This window comes from Stegodyphus dumicola, chromosome X1, assembly GCF_044657685.1.
Source record: "Stegodyphus dumicola isolate Sdum_Otavi_A_Nest chromosome X1, ASM4465768v1".
NCBI lineage: Eukaryota > Metazoa > Arthropoda > Arachnida > Araneae > Eresidae > Stegodyphus > Stegodyphus dumicola.
Genome location: NC_140780.1, coordinates 159288990 through 159304111, shown reverse-complemented (window position 1 = coordinate 159304111; position 15122 = coordinate 159288990). Strand labels below are relative to the sequence as shown.

The following is a 15122-nucleotide window of genomic DNA, read 5'->3' as shown; positions in this document are numbered from 1 at the left end:
GACTAATTTATAATTCTTAAATCTCTAAGGCATACTTGCCAACCTATGACACTTAAAAGTCAGGAGATTTTTTTAAGAAATCAGGAGATTTTTCACAATGTTAAAAAGACTTTTTAAATGATAAAAATATAGTTTTTAATAATGAATTCACTTTAAATAGTTACTAAATCTTAAATGTAAGCAACACAAAAATACCTTAGACATAAAAAACATTTTTATTACTTGCATCATTTACCAAAAAAAAAACTTTAATCAGTTTTCATACAAATGTTATGAACAGTGGCAGATTTTGCTTTCGTTAAGAAAGAAACTTCATAACTTTGTTCATAGCAATTGCCACGTAGGCCTGCTTTTGCTAATAAAAGTTTTTCTAATGTGTCATCACTAATATTAGATCTAAATTTAGTCCTCGTTTTCGCAACAACACTGAAAATCCTCTCACACTCTGCATTACTATGGGGAACTGTCAAGATGGCCAACATAATTCTAGACAGTTCACTATATTTTAAAATTCCATCAGCACCTTTCAGTTTTCCAATTAAACTCCACTGGGTGTCAATCCTAGCTGATTTTATAACTTCATCCAAGTTTTCTAATTGTAAACTGCAAAATTGTGACTGCAGTATATCAGTAGCAACATCAATATCATCATCTTTCATGACTAAATGAAGTAACACAGGAAATCTGTTCAAAAAGTACCTTATATCAGAAAAAGATGCATTTGCTAGAGCAGAAACATCACAAACTTTAGCATGCAAAATCACTTCATCGTTTACTGGAAATTTATGTAGTATGTAATCACATACTTGACAGAAGTAACTTCTAACATGAAGATAAAACTTATTTTTGTCTTCTTCTGAAAGTTCTTCCACTACTTTTGTAGTTGCAGCTCCTATTACCAAATCTTAATCTTTCTTCTGATTTTCTATTTCACCATAAATCACATCATATATAGAATTACAAGACAAAACACAGACTGGTTTTACAAACTTTGATAAAATATCTTTAAACAGATCATAAATCATTGGTTGCAAAACATGAATTAATGGAATTCTGCTTTGTAGAATTGTGTTAAGAACATCGAGTGATGGCAAAATGAATTGTAAAAAAAAGCAAAAAGCTTTGTTAAGGTCCGAAGAGAAAAACATAAATATTCGTTCTTCACAAGATAAACTTACAGTAATCGGAAAATGTTTTGCGTGTTTAGCAATTATTTTAGTTTGAGAGAAATTTGTATCAGCTTTACGCTTATATTTTGCAGTATTATTTTGGGAACTGCCAGTTGAATTGCTGAATGATGCAGAAATTACTTTATTTTTCTCAAACCTATTTTTAACAATGGAAGTAGTAACTACATCTCCATTTACTTTAGGTATTTTATAACTTTCAATAGAGCCTTTTATCTTAACTCTTGAAGCATTTACTTCTTCTTTAAAAAATGCAAGAAGTGGGTTCCATTGATCGAGGATTCTAGATAAGCATTTCTTTAAAGACAGCCAGCGTGTACACATGTTTCAAAAATTTTCTCATTTCAGTATTATGCAGCTGTTTGAACTGTTTCAATTTTCCTTTCTTTTAGAACTCCTTTCAAGATAATAATAAATATCAACAATGTGTTCATCCACATTTATTGGTAAAGAAGCTGCCCCTTTTTCAGCTGCTAAATTTAAGAGGTGACAAGTGCACCTCATAATCTGAAATTGCCTTTCTTAAGATGCCTGCAACACCAGTCTTCAAGCCTACCATTACTGGTGCATTATCGGCACCAAGTGCTAAACAATTATCCAGAGGGACTGCATTTTCTTTTAAAGTTTTAATAGCTGTAATAATAGTGTTAATAGTTTTAATAGCTGTGCTATATTAAAGCCTGTCGAATGTCCGGCTATAGTGGGGACAGAAAGTAAACTGCACTAAATTTCTGAAGACTCTGGATTAAAAAAAGAAAACAATTGGATACAGTTTTGAATCGGTATTATTGCTTCCATCCGTAGAGAGGCAGAACGGAGCTGTTTTAATACAATCAATAACTGAAGATTTATTTTTCAAACCCATTTTTTTAACAATTGCACCTGTTTTGGTCCTTGCACTTGAGTATTTCTTAGCGATTTCACTATCGGGAAACATTTTTCTAAATAAAGCTGCAGTGTGATCCGATGCATTCAGTGGCAGGTTGTGCTCCAGTAAAAAGGCAGAGAACAGACATTCTGCATTAATCACTTTTTGGTCTTTTGTTTCCGAAGGAAAATTTAATTTTTCTTTTTTTTTCAAAACAACTCATGTTGTCCTTGTGTTTTTGTGTATGCACATGTTTGAGAACATCTGCCCTTCCACCATGCGAAATTGAAAAATCGCAACGACAGATGGTACACATCACAAATTTATTACATTTCCTTGAGGAAATAATGGAAGGAAAGTCAACTGTGTACGATTTTTGAAACATGCATGAGTATTTCACCTTTCTCACAGACATAACAAAAGATGATAATTTCTAAAACTATTTCTCAAAGGCACGTGTACTCACACAACTCAGGACAAGTGAATGAAATAACGAAAAAACATCCAAATAACGGCCAATGGCCTTGAGCTTGCTTTGTGCTCATTGGCTAATATATGCCAGATGACACGCAGTGGAGCTCGATGCCCATTGGAGAACTGGAGAACGACGTTTCTGGATACGTATGCTGTCACTCACAAAGCAAAAATTCTCATCTGATTTGCAAGGTTTTATTTTAGATATAATCTAGAGAAAATTCATTTGCTTTCAGACGTCCAAAATCACTTTTTTTTTTTTTGTTCATATAACGAAGTATTAAGCCAAGTTCCATAAAAATTGTGAGAAATATTAAGAATAAGAAAAAATCGGGAGAAATATATTGTAAATCGGGTTGGCGGGAGAGCGGTCGAAAATCGGGAGCCTCCCGCCTAAATCGGGACAGTTGGCAACTCTGCCAAGGGCTTAATGCACCTCAAAAGATATGCTTTTCCTCATGTGTAACATATATGATTCTTAAATCTCTAAGGGCTTATCAGACAAAATCCTCTATGTCTATGCAAATGTTACAGAAGATTTCATAAAAGGCCAGATTAAGCAATTAAAAGAGCCACACTCAGTCTGCACGCAGCTTTGTAGAGTTCACAGGATTGGAAGTGATACATTTCTAGTTACAAAAGGCAGAGAACAGCACTTTTTTAAAATATTTTTTTTAGATTTTGCAACTTTTTAAACATATACACAAACACAGTAAGAAACAAAATGCAGACTTAGTAACAACAGTAACCAAACAAAATACCAGATCTGAACAAAAAGGAAAAATTAAAAAAAGAAAGTAAGTATATACACAGGGGAGAGGAAAATCAGAAAATAAGAAGTATTGCTGGACCCCTGAAAGAATGCTTAATTTTGCACATCTGAAGTTTTTTAAGCAGTTTTTCCTTTTCATTTTATTACAATTAATAAATTTACATAAATATCTCCTTTTTTATTTTGTGATGTATGGAAAGATTTAATATTTTCACTGAATAAGTACGAGTAGATAGCAAGACTAATTTATAATTCTTAAATCTCTAAGGGCTTAATGCACCTCAAAAGATACGCTTTCCTCATGTGTAATATACTATAAGTGAGTTTTCTATGAGAAAGATGTAAAAACATTCTTTCTCACAAATTGCTTTGCCATAATCAAATAGCCTAATCATCGTTAGAAGATACCAAATGTTCTCATTCAAAGGATTTCTCGTTAGAGGATTGTATTTTCCAAAAGAAATACAATCCACACTCTCTCTCTTAAAATTCACTGAACTTTTTATTTCAAAATAATATCACATAAAGGTTGATTTTTACAATTTATTAAAATCATTAAAGTAACAAATACAATTCAAATATATGATAAATAATTTTCCATCACAATACTGAAAATAATACAAATTTTTCAATCACAAAAAGTACATTTCATGAAAGTGTTTGTCTTGCCAGAACTAATATTTTCACTTTTAACTATCTTAAATCACATATCATTCCAAAATTTCAGAAAATCCTTTTTCAATATTATATTATTCTAAATTTATGAGGATTATTTTCTACAAGAAAGATTGTTTTAGAAACTTCATACACATGGGCTCCATTTTATATCACAAATATCATTTCTCTAACTTCCCCTCTTCCAAAAACAAGAGCATTAAGTTTCATTTTCCCCCTCCTACTGGTAAGAAAGGTTTTAGAGAAATGTCAAATCTAACTACAGTACAAAGTCCGAAATCCGGACTCATCAGGACTTCGGCGACTCCGGATTTGGGATTTTTCCGGATATTAGATCATCAGTTTAAATCTAGTAATATGGCACGTAGAAATTATAAAATTAAAAATATGAAATTGTGATTTATGAAATAATGAAGTATTTATGATCTAAAAGTATCAAAATTTACAAAAAAAAGAGAGCTTAATATTTATTTGTTTACCTTATTAAACATTTCTTTCAATGCTAGTTGTTTAAGTTGCTTCGTTTTTTGTGATCATACTTTCTCTTTAATTCTGTAGACAGACATAATCTCTTGTTTAGTTACATTGTTGAAGTCCTGTAACTGCAGTTTCAAGAATTTCGACTAACTTGTTGATCGAAATTTTCTCGTTTTCAGTATCTTCTCGGTCACTTTTTTCGCTATCGGTAGCGGTATTTTCTGGATTCAGAACCATACTACAGATTTTGCCATTCATTAATTGATTGGTGATTGAGAAGCAATGTGATCACAATGAAAAATTTTTTTATATCATCTTCATTTACTACTTCTCCACATTTCCTTACGAAATCCGTTCATTGGAAAATTTCACCTTTGTTCTGCGATATCCAAAAACCTTTAAAATTAGCGGCTATCATCATTAAATTTAGCTATCCTTCACTATACATATTTGGCTGTGCATCATGAGCTTGGTGACTAACGACAAGTTGTTCCGTTAAATTTTATCTTGCTTCTATCGCGCACTGAGACAATTAAGCGTGAATTGTACTACTTTAGTTATTTATTATACTTATGTCTATTTCTTGCACATGCTTAAGGCTTATCAGAGTTCTGAATAAATAAATTCCCACATATACTTAAGCCTTATTGAGGGCCAGCGCTAGATGTCTTACCACCTGACGCAGTCTCTGTGGGTCCTAAATTCTGCGACACAGTGCGGCCATACGAGCCCTGCCGCTGGTTCTTTGTGCGGACATACGAGTTATTCATAATTCAAATAGCCCTAAATGTAATCTTTGGGTCTATGAGTATCATCAACAAAATCTATTTTTAGCACATGGGAAGAAATTTTTCATAAATTTTTCCTTGGCAACATTTTTTAGGGCATTTAACTTAAAGCTGTAATCATCACCAAGCGTAATGTCAACATAAAAGGTTCCCATACTCCTTTATTATTCAATTAATAACATAAAAAAAAATTTAGGCATCGCTATGCAAGTCATTACTCAAGCTGTCATGTTCTGATAAACATGCAGTGATGAAAGGAAAGTATAAATAACGATTCACCAGGTTGGCGTCAGATCAATGATGTATCTATGTGGAAAGTTTCGGTTTGAGATGTGTGCCAAGCAGATATGCAGCAACGAAACCAAATTACTAAACATACAAATTCATGCTAAAATGATTTTTTTTTTCAATAACAAGGTATTTTTAGTGTCTAAGTGAAATTAAGAATCGGGACTCTCCAGACATTTTATTATGCGTGGAGGGGGAAATCAAATGCACATGCATAAAGCCTACAAGAAAAAACGTTGTTGGTAGTTTTGAGGTCCAAATTTTAGATCATTCCAGATAATGGACATTGGGATTTCGGACTTTGTACTGTATAGAAAGGTTCATATAGAAAAACTACTTTCAATGTCACTAAAACATTCACTGCAACATGAGAAGTATAAGGTAAGTCAATATTCACAAAATCATTCTTCATATTGAAGAGATTGGTGATAACATATATATATTAAACAAAGGAGTATTAGTAAAACACTAAATTTTCTTTGCATACATTTTTGCTATTTAAAAGCCATTCAAAGATCCATTCAAGCTACACACAGCAAACATATGGCACGAAAAAAAAAAGATTGTGCATCTAAATACCTAAAATTCATAAAACAAGTAAGGACTTCAGACTTATAATTTTGGAGTAGTTAAACATTTTAGTAAAACTTTGAGAAAAACAATTGTGAAATACGTTGCCTAAGAAAATAAATTAACGTTCTAAAGATGGAGTTCTTTTTCAAATTTTCAAAATTCCATAAATTACAATTTGAGGATACCACATAAAAATGATGTAAGAGACAGCTATGCATATGAATTTTAGAACATAAATTTCTGAAACATAGCTTTTATCCCAAAAGAACTTGAATACACAAGTATATGCTCCAATTTCTCATTTGTATCTACCAAGAAACACTTAAATTTCAAATATTGTATTTCATGATATTTTAATATAACCCTTAAATTACATTTCTTTTAACTGGATGAAAAAATGGTTACATTATTAATTTTCAACATAATTACATTTCTTTTAACTGGATGAAAAAATGGTTACATTATTAATTTTCAACATAATTTGCATTTTATGCTGACTCCGAAATGCTATTTTCGAGCAAACTTCTGTTATTTGGCAAATGTACTTAATGTCATAACTCTGAAACATTTTAGGGTTAATTCTGCACATTAAATAATTAAAGAAAATAAAATTTTACAGGCAGGTTGAGATGTATAAAAAGTCTTTTCATACATAAATTTTAAGTATTTTTTATGAAAAGGTATAAATGAAATTGTCATATCCTGAAAACTATTTTACTTGAATGATTACTTAAACCATGTAAACACAAACCAGTACTCCTTAAAAAAAAGTCCTCCACAAAAGGCATCTCTATTTGGACAGTCTTGTATGCTTTACCATAGCCTAAATATTCTTCAAGCCATGTGCCTATGACTAACCATTTAAGATATCTAAGTCTCTCTGAGATAATCATGTATGAAAGGTGTTCAGAGAGAAAGGTTACAGTGGTTTCCTTCAATTCTGTTACTAGATATAAATTTCCAATTACAAAGCTTTTTAAAATAAAGAACAGAATTTTATGAAAAATTATCCATTATTGGTAAAGAGATTACCAATATAAAATATTGTACTTCCCCAGGGTTCTATTCCTAAGGCTCAAAGGTTGGACAAACTGGCTCGATGAAGTTCCCATCCTTTTCTATATATGTAATGTAAGTGCATGCCACCTTCACAGAACATTCTCTAAAAAAGAATCTTACCCTATAGACAAATAGCCTCAGTATTCTTTGTTGCAAATAAATAATCTACATACAATCCTTTTAATAAAAAGAGTCCAAACCACTGGATACAGAAGCTTCATTAGGAAAAATCTAACCTGCTGTAAAATCTCATATAAGTAAACATTCCAATTAGTAAAATAATATTCACTGTACTTTTAATTTTTTTTAAAAACATGCGAATTTGATTCCCCTCCAATATTATCAGCATAATTCAGGACTTCCTTTAGCTGAAACAACACCTGCTGTTTATTTGTAGCTGCCCTCTGAAAATGTTTACTAAGAATATCTCAAAGAAATATACAATTTTAATGATCATGCAGTGTAGAATATTCCAAATTTGTTTCAAAACTCATTATTTTCACAACTGTGTGAAGTATTTGATGAGTAGAATATGGAAAGTTTTTGGAAATTATTCTAATGCACATAAAAATATGTTTCAGGAATGTTTTAATTAGAAAAGCCTTTTTGAAGGGTTACATATTTACAAAAGTATTAGCTATCATAAGCATTACCAGGTGTAGGCACTTAAGTAACATTTAACCATTAAGTAGATTACTTCTAATAAAATAATCACTTTGCCTTTATGATATTAATGACTTTCTGAAGGTTAAGTAGTTAAATATCATATGAACTTTCAGAACATTCAAAGCTAACTGGAAACAGTCACAGTACTTAGTGAGGTTTCAAATATTTTAAGAATCCACCTCAGCGATGCTGTTTACTTCAAGCACAGTAATTGATCATGCTCCTTATATTAAAGGCTTAAAACACTAGTTATTTTCATTAGGGATAAAACTGCAAATTTCCATATTTTAGAATAATTAACCTCTGTAATAAGGGATGATATTTTAAAAAGAAAATGTTAGAACATTTATCTTGAAATACAACAGTAAAACATTATCAAAAATATATTAGTAAAAAATACAAACACTATAACATATAAAAAATTTGACTTAAGACACATTCCATTCAAAAAAAATGTGTATACATTATTTTTTCCTTTCATATATCTTATGTAAGAGATAATCGAAAAGTTTTTCCATAGGTTCTGACTGCAAATGAGAAATATCTTTTTTGATTTCAGAATATAACTCTTCTTCATGGTCCTTATATTTTTTTTCCAATTCCAGAGCTTCATACAGTTTCAGGACTTTGAATACTGATTCTGAATTATCAATACCATAGCTTTCCTGTAATATATAAAATATTAAACTTTTGAATTAAGTCACAGGGGGGGAAAGCAGACAACTACTCATAGTAAAATTAAAATTCAGAAATTTTTAACTCTATAAATTTGCTAAACCAAAGAACTCAGGAAGGGAATTGGTATAATCTAGAAATATCGATGTTCTGACGTTTGCATGTATTCTGGCCCTAAATTAAATGTCTTAAAAAAGCTAATTTTTCTTGCAGACAACAATCACAATGCAAAAGAATATAATGACCAGTGTACTTATCCTAAATCATTTTATCATATACTCAAAAGCAAGGTACCTTACAAGGATAGAACCAGAATGAAGATAACTCTGGTCTATCAGAAGACACACTACACTGTTAATAATGACAGGACAACTAATTAACAGTGTTTGGAACTAAGTTCATTTAATTCTGTTTTCAAGGGATTATCTTAGAATACAATGTTAAATGCTGCTAGAAAGGTTATGCTTTATACAGCTTATTTACTTGGGTATAGGCAAAAAATGGCTCAAAACAGTTTTATTAATGAAATGAAAAGTTCAGTAGGACTAAACAACAACACAATAAATGTTTCCAGATGTTATACACTAATATTACACACTTACATAGTTTGACAAAACTGGAGGAACTCATACTGAAGTTTGCAGAAATATGCTTCATAAAAAGATTTTTAATTTCTTTTCCCGATTATTACTTGACTGACCAATACACTTTATCAACAGAAACAACTATATATGTTAGCTGCTTATTAAACATGCTTCAGCAAAAGAAACATGAAAAGAATTGGCAAATTATTTAACACACTGAAGTATTTTCCAAATATCAGTTATTTTATTCAAGAAAGAGAATCCTCATTGACAACTCTCAATTGAACACTGCAAAAATACATCATTTCTACCTAGAGGATAATTGCTAGTATATCATTATTCTTAATGAAGAGAAAATGAGTAAATTGGTCTGCTATAAACTTAGTTGGAATTTTCATAATTATCATTAATACTTAATTTTTTTTTTCTCTTTCACCGAAATTACTCTGTGTATCTATTAAAAGCATAATTCAGAAAAATTCTTTTTCCATTTTAAATGTCACAGGATTAATGTGAATGAAACTGATACATTCATGTACCTTTTTATAATTTTATTATTTTGATACCTTAATTATGATAATTAAAATTTTATAATAAATGTATTCATTTTATTGTAATTTTGAAGTTTGTACATTTAAAGGAAAATGTTTCATAACAATATTAAAAAAATAACACACAAAAAAAACTTCTCCACATAAATTTTTTAAATTTAATTATTAAATATGCTTTAACCCATTCAAGACCAGCGTCGCGTATACGGGACGCAACGCTTCTACTCCTACCAGCCCAGGGTCCCGTATAGGCAGAACAACGATTCTGCTCCTACGAGCCCAGCGGCGAATATACACGTCAGTAAAACGGAACGATTTATTTGAATTTTTAAAAGCCAGTAAATGGAGCTAAGTGGTAATTGTTTTCACATAGGTTACTTCATATGGCATTTTGGCTTCATGTACTGGCATTAGTTTTTGTTTTGTGCTTCTGGTTTTGAGAGATTTATTGAAATAAACAAACTGGAAATCACGTTCTTTATAAATGCACCTGTGAATTAAAGGAGCACAGGCGTTCTTGTTTATTTAGTTAGGATTTTTTTTTCTGTTTATTTTGATCCTTAAACCTGCTGAAAATTTAAGTTTTAAACACGGAAACAACCTGACGTTTCTTCCAGAAATTACGGTAGATCATTCCAGATACTGGATGTTCAAATTTCAGTACTGTAATAATATCAATTTTATATTAATTATGCTATTCATAAGCTTTGCCCCTGAATACCTAAATAAAAGAATTTTAGGAATAATACATGAGACCTCATAAAAAACATATATTAGTATTTATAAAAAGTTAAATACCATCATTTCGTTCTTCATGGCTTCTGAGGCATGTGCTAGAAAAGTGACAGCAAGCCAAGTGCATTTTCCTTCTTTTATGTCATTACCAACTTTACCAGTTAAATTGGATTCACCATAACAGTCTAAATAATCATCCTGTAAGATAGCATACAATGTATCATAAATTAAGAAACATATACATAAAAACATTGCTTTGTTTTATGCTTTTTACCAACATATAAAAGCATATACCTGAATTTGAAAAAGTCTTCCCAGCTTCAAACAAAGGAGTTGGCTGGACTCAAATTCTTTAACAGAACAGTTACCAACCTCATAAATGGAAAAAGAAACTAATAAATTATTTCCTCGCAAATCATAATATAACTAGTTTCTTACAAATATCAGTTATATGTTATTTTCGACTATATGCTATTTAGTGTTAAGACATAACATAATTCAACTTTATACTGATTTAAAATCTTCTCAGGAAAGGAATAAAATAATCAGCATGGAAAATGATACATTTCCATACTGTGACAATATAGAAGTATTAGTATGATTAAATTCAATACAAAGTTTTCAGAAGCACAAAATAACACTTTAAGGTAGAACCAAGCTTAGGTACATTTTTGCCTGAGGAAAAGAAATAAATATGTGCCTCTACCTACAAAAAAAATTAATTGCATCTCTATATTTTTATATTCAACAAAGTTAACTATACTAGTATCAATAACTCATATAATATTTAAAACTTTATAGACATTTAGAAAATTAATATGTACAGTATATAATTTTTAAATGAAAACACTAAAATGTGTACCTTTTTAGCAAATAACATTGAAATAATATAAAAGTATCCCAATAATATTCAAGCATTTTTCATTTTGGGGGGGGGGGTAATTATATTGTTCTTGCTTTTAACCCAGTAGAATTGACAATAACATTTTCAAAATCTACTTGATTACTTAATTTATATTCTATAGAGCAAATGGTATTATTTGAAATTTTTTAGGGCAAATAAGGATTCTGCTTTTCTTTAAAAGAAAAGATTTGAAGTTTTCTTTAAGCTTCTTTCACCATAACAAAAATAACTGGCAAGTTTTTAAAAAATATTTTGAACACAAATTTTCAATTCAAATATGACTGCATTAAACTGTATTCCAGAGTTATTTTTAAAACATTTTATTTTTCTTACTGGGCAGAATTATTGAAATAGTGAGTTTTCAAAACTAGATATTTAAAATGAAATATCTGCAGCATATATATCATTTAGAAATTCAAATATTAATCTGGAATCTAATCCTTTTCAAAATATCAAAACTCCTTCCTTTAAGATGCCCTCTTCTGCTTGGCCAGATTCAACCTAATTAAATCTAACCTTGCAGAGGCATTACAATTTTTATTATGAAAAATTAGCAATGCCCTCACCGGGATTCAAACTTTGAGTCTCCCAACTGCTAGCCACATGTGCTTCCAATTACACCATAAAGGGGTGCGGCAATTTGGAAGAAAATATCTCACATTCTCCTTTAATTAAGGAGTGATTGAGGGGGACTCTATAGGCAAATCCTGGTGGTTATGAATTATTGTTCTCCAAACTTTAGTCCGGGTGTCCCTGTATAGTTATTTGGATTTTTTTTTTTTTTTTTTTTTGAGCAGGAAACATGAAAAACGAGCATTGCCTTCACTGGTATTCGAATACTTGACCCCTTGATTGTTAGCCAGACGTGCTTCTAATTACACTATGAAGACATGCAATAAGGAAGAAGAAAACACTAAACCCAATAATAGTAATATTTTACCAGTTAGAAACTGGACATTGGAAGCTATCTTGTTTAATTTTTGATACCTTCATTTTTATTTATGATATTAAAATATCTATCATTTCTTTCATTTCTACAGTGAAAAAAATTTTTTTCTGAAAAATCAATTCTTTTTTAATTTAATGGTTGATTTCTTAACTTTTCTTTTCAACTCTGTCAAGCAATTAGTTTTTTTTTTTTTTTTTTTTTATCATCAGGAAATACGAATAATCAAGGATGCGCTCACTGGGACTCAAACTCCATATCTTCCAACTGCTGGTTGAATATGCTTCAATCACACCACGAAATAATGAAGGAGAAAAATTCCTTATATTCATTTCCAATTAAAGGATGACTGCAGAAAGAGCAGACCCAGCTTTCAATTCCATGTGGTATAGAATTATAGTTCAGGTGTCACATCGAAGCCAAAAAAACTAAAGAAATCAGCTATGCTCTTGTTAGTGTTTGAACTTCAGATCTACTGGTTGCTAGCTGGGTGTACTTACAATTATAACGGAAGGACGAAATGAAGGAATGAGGGTATAAAGAAGGATGAATTCCTTACAACTTCTCTTCATATACTGTTGATATATTCATCTTCAGAACTAAATTTTAACATTTCTTAAGATTTATTTTTTCTCATGTTTTCATAAAGACGAGATATTTCTGTTGCACTTGTTTTTTTATTTAATATCGTAAACATATGAGTGCTCCTTGCCTTTGTGGAGGACTTTCTAAGGCAAAGATTTTAACAGTTCCTTTTCATGTGGGAGAATATAATGAAAACACCCATGAAGACAAACCATTTGCAAGCATTTAATATCAGGTTAATTCCTCTATTAAAATTGCAACTTTATATATATTTAAAAATTCTGATTGCAAGGCTTTATTAGCCCGAAAAGGCTGTTATTTTCAAAATATGTTTTTGCGATGATGATGTCATACTGTAAATGCTTTTCATTCAAGTCTGCTGCCATTTGGCAAATTGTACGATTTTGCCAATCTTTCAAATTAAATTTACCAGTTACTGATTAAAAAAAGACTAGGCTCTTTAAAAGTAGCAGATACAGTTCTTAAGAATACTATTTTTTCACTTTTTTATCTGATTGGATTTAAATCAAAATGCATTTAATTCATGATATAGCTAATAAAAATATTCACATTTTTGTAAAATTACCTTATATATTTTTGCACTTTTCAAATACGCAGAAGATATATTACATTCCCATGTTAATCGAAATCAGGGGTTCCCAATGGGATTGGTATTGAGCCCTTAGAGTCAATAATAATCAAGAGGTCGTTTGGGAGTTAAAAGCCTGATATATACCGGCAATCAACCAACATACTCAGGATCGCATTAATTAGAAAAAATCTATTAATAAAATTTATAATTAATTGGTTACTGATGTAGAGCTATATCGTGCAGTAATGAAGAAACCAGATAAAATATATATATGGGAAATAATACATTCAAAGATTTTAATGTTCTCTTTCAAGACAATGAAAATTTATATGTTGAAATTTATATATTTATTTTTCAGACACAGCTCATATAATCACTGAACTGCTATCTATTTCATCTTATGTCACAAGAAGAGCTAATACTGTGTCATTAGAAGAGCTGATACTGTGTCACAAGAAGAGCTGATTGCACTGAAAGAGGATGTTTAAGCACAAGTCTTATTCAAAGCACAGGAATATACTCAGTCTTGGAATTTAAAAAAACATCTGAGATAAATATTCCAAAATAAAACTTTTTTGCTAAAACAAGGTTACTGAGTTTTCTCTCTTCTTAGTCGAAACAGGCTTTAGTCAAGAGTAATTTACTATGGAAGACAAGAAACTGACTGAATATTTTTTGATGAGGCAATTTAAGAAATAAGTTAAGCAATTTTATGCTAAATATTTTTTAAAAAGGTGTGTCAATACACCAAACCCAGTCATCACAATATTTAAAACAGAATTTTTGTGCAGTTAAAATAATGATTTGTTTCTGAAAACTTGTTTATATTTGTAATTAAATATAATAATAATACAAAAAATAAAAGATAAATCAAATAAAAATTTTTTCAAAACTTTTATTAACATTCTTAGTTTAATTAAGATCTTTAAGTTAGTTATGTATGATTATTTATATTAGAATTATATGCTGTATATTACAGAGAAAAATAAAAAGTGGTTGATGAAGAAAATCATTCTTTTAAAAGGAGTCAATACAAGAAAAAGTTGGGAATCCTTGGTCTAAAAACAAATTCATCTAGTATTCTAAAACTGCTTTGCTGAGCCATATTTATTGATAATATCAACTGAAAAACCATATTAAACATGAAAAGAGCCCTTCTGGGTGGCAATTTAAATCTGAACCCTTTGAGACTTTTTTTAAACTTCTTTTTCTTGAAGCATTAAATTCCACGATGACATACATGAACTTTTAGATTGATTTTCTGAAAGAGGCTTTAGATTCAACATTCTGTAACAATTTATCATTTTATGTCTTAGGTAAGTTTGAACTTCATATAAAATAGTAATAAGGAGTTGAAAATTGCATAAAATATGCAACAATGATTTATTTCTCCCCTTTTTAGTATTAATTCGTCAATAATTAATTAGTTTTTGATTTTATTTGGTTTGGTTAATTGATTTCAAAAAATGCATACGAGTTGTGCATATGCTCTAGAATACGGCATCCTTTTTTACTGATTTAAATTCGTTACTTTAAAACAGTGCTTCTTGCTATATTTTGAAACTATAACTATCAGAATTTACTTTTAAAATATATCTCTAAAATTTCACAGCTAATTTTGCAGTCTACCTAATCATTCACCTAAGGCAAGTGCCTGACTTACTTCACCATTGTCCTGGCTCTGCTTAAAGCCCCAATATGTCCATGCAGAGAGCCAATTTTG

At 30.3% G+C, this 15122-nt stretch overlaps 1 protein-coding gene across 1 annotated transcript in view; it reads right to left on the bottom strand.

Moving 5' to 3' along the window:
• Nucleotides 1–3780: 3780 nt before the first annotated feature.
• The window catches only part of Fpps (Farnesyl pyrophosphate synthase), an 85477-nt gene continuing 74135 nt past the window's right edge, over nucleotides 3781–15122 (bottom strand). Inside the window, exons 7-9 of the mRNA XM_085808377.1 lie at nucleotides 10667–10744; nucleotides 10436–10570; nucleotides 3781–8492 (exon numbers count right to left, since the gene is read on the bottom strand). Of these exons, the coding sequence (XP_085664503.1) occupies nucleotides 8292–8492; nucleotides 10436–10570; nucleotides 10667–10744 (414 nt within the window). The 3' untranslated portion in view covers nucleotides 3781–8291. The remainder of the gene's footprint in view (nucleotides 8493–10435; nucleotides 10571–10666; nucleotides 10745–15122) is intronic.